This window comes from Bison bison, unplaced genomic scaffold, assembly GCF_000754665.1.
Source record: "Bison bison bison isolate TAMUID 2011002044 unplaced genomic scaffold, Bison_UMD1.0 scf7180017846222, whole genome shotgun sequence".
NCBI classification, from domain to species: Eukaryota; Metazoa; Chordata; class Mammalia; order Artiodactyla; family Bovidae; genus Bison; species Bison bison.
Window position 1 is genome coordinate 5087 of NW_011476795.1, and position 2607 is coordinate 7693.

The window sequence follows — 2607 nt, forward strand, 5'->3', positions numbered from 1 at the left end:
TTGGCTCAATCAGAGTAAAAGATAATCCATCTTGTTATTTATTGATTTAATGCATGGGTTTTATCCAGTAATAAAAAAATTAGCATGATTAGACTGTTATTAGTTTGATTATATAATTTCCACATGTTCTTAGTAGTTTGGTCTTAGAATTTTATTAACATTCATATTGAAACTGTGATTAAAATTTTTGCATATTTTATCTTAAATCAGCATGGTGGTCAATTGAGATTTTTCCTTTGAAATTTATTAATCTCTTTTCACAACTCTGTATACTATTTTAACATTTAAAATTAGATTTCTACAGTTTGAGCATTACTGTAAATTTTTATACCTCATCATTTTAACTTGTACAGCAGCCTGGCATTTTGAAATGATACAGTCTCATCACCATAAATACTTAAGTAACTCTATGTACTTTTGTTTGGACAGATTGGTAATTAATATGATGTTGAATACTTGGGAGGACTTCTGAAAGCTCTTTTAATTTTAAGATATGGAATCACCCAAAAAGTGTGTGTTGTACTGTAGGTTAGAGGTTCTGCTTGGATGCTTTCTTTGTTCCTTTTTATGTTTAATCCACTTTGGTCCTGCATGCTTCAATATCTAATCAGTTACCAAAACCTACTCTCTTGTTTTTCTGAATACAGAAATATTTTGAATACATTCTCCATCTGCATTTCTGCTCTGGCACAAGCCCTTATCATTTCTGGCCTGTACTACTGCAATAGCATACTTGATCTTCTCCCTTTCTCCAATCCGTTTTCCTCTCTGCTGCCAATGATTGTTTCAAAGAACGCAAATATGATCAGGCCATTCCTTTGCTTAGAAACCTTCTCTGTCTCCTCATCACTTAGATAGTAAATTCAGGGTTCTTCTTGATCAAGCTTCGGCTTCCCACATCAGCCTCAATTCACGATTTACCTTCCTTTCACCATACTCTTCAAAAATACAAAACTACAAGGTTTTCTACTAAGCACAGCACAGCACAAGGTTTTCTGCACTCATCCTTATATTTATTGTTTCTGTGCCTTTGTCCTTGTCCTCTTATCTTGGAATATTGTTAAACATCTCAGTTTTTAGTTTCTCAGGAAACTTGCCTTTACTTATCAGCCCCACCATTTCCCCGTGTCCCTTATCTGTGCCTAAAATATGTTATGCATAGCTCTATTATTGTTCTGAGAAGTTTGTATTGCTTCTGTAAATGAATCTATTTTCCCCCTAGACTGAGAGATCCTTGAGTGGATGATATTTTACTAAGTTTCAATATTCCCAGGGTCTAGCACCAGTATCTGACATATAGTAGACAGTCAGTAATCATTTGTTGATGATGAATGTATACTCTATGTTGTATGTATATTCAAGGTTAAATGTTAAGATTTTTGTATTTGTTTAATAGTAGTCATTGAGAAAAAACATGAACCATTTAGTAGTATTTTATGCAGTTCAATTCTTTGTCATTATTTCTAAGCTTATATTAGATAAACGTAATTTTCCAGGTAAATGTTATTATTTGCGGTGATGGAATTTTTGCATGCGTCCATGTGTCTGTCACACATTAGAACATATTGCTGCCATTTCCTATCAGGAATTAATCTTAAAATGTGGCTATTTTCTAAGAATTATAGAAAGGTTTTTCATTTGTGATATTTAAAGGAAATAAACTTGTAAGAAAATATTTGATGTAAGTAGATACTACTTATAAAACTTTAAATTGCTTATGAATCACCTGGGGATTTTACTGAAATACAGATTCTGATTCAGTAGGTCTTGGGTGGGGCCTGAGATTTTGCATTTGTAACAAGCTCCCAGAGGATGCTGATGCTACTGGTCTACAGACCACACTTTGGCAAGGTGGTGGATGGTATTTTCCAGATCCTTCCTTTAGTAGTTTCAGTTTTCTTTTTACATGTCTGAATCATCATTCATATTTTAATTTCATGTTTCATGTTTTTATTTTTATATTTTAGCAAGACAGTGATAATGCTAATATGTCACCACAATCTCCAGTATCATCTGAGGTACAAGTTCTGTTTTTTAAATGTGTTTACATAGGTTTTCTTTGTCACTTCTCTCTAACCTCATCTTTCTTTTTTAAATGTAGTTTATTCACCCATATTTAAAAATACATAGTAGGTTAATTTGTACAAAACTAGCCTACAAAAACTTCTAAGAACACCATGTTTTGGTACAAATATTCATAATGAATATCACTTAAATTACTTATTGAAAAATGCCTATAGATCACATGGAATAATTCACTTTATAAATTTTTATGTTTTATAATTCATCCATATTTTGAAATAAATGACAAGAGTAGCTTTCAGATTTTAAATTTGAAAAAAATACTTCAGCATTGTGCAATGACCTTTGGTTTTTCTCATAACCAATTAGGTCTGAAAGCAATGCAAGAAAAACTTCCTTTTTCCACGAGAAACATCCCTGTAGTGGGTTGTTCCTATCGACAAGAGGGTACACTTTTCCTAGCATCTTAGACCTAAGGAGGGGGCATGGGGAAAAGGGCTAGATGAAAGTTAAGAGTTTTTGAGATCTCAACCAAATATTCTTTTGGTTTGAATGATTGACTCTTCTAATTTAGTTAAACGTGTT

At 32.6% G+C, this 2607-nt stretch overlaps 1 protein-coding gene across 1 annotated transcript in view; it reads left to right on the forward strand.

The window, feature by feature from the left end:
* LOC104987859 (leucine-rich repeat and calponin homology domain-containing protein 2-like) overlaps positions 1–2607 on the forward strand; it is a gene marked incomplete at both ends in the record, with an annotated part of 6087 nt that overhangs the window by 241 nt on the left and 3239 nt on the right. Inside the window, one exon of the mRNA XM_010838946.1 lies at positions 1968–2018. Coding sequence (XP_010837248.1) covers positions 1968–2018 — 51 coding nt within the window. The remainder of the gene's footprint in view (positions 1–1967; positions 2019–2607) is intronic.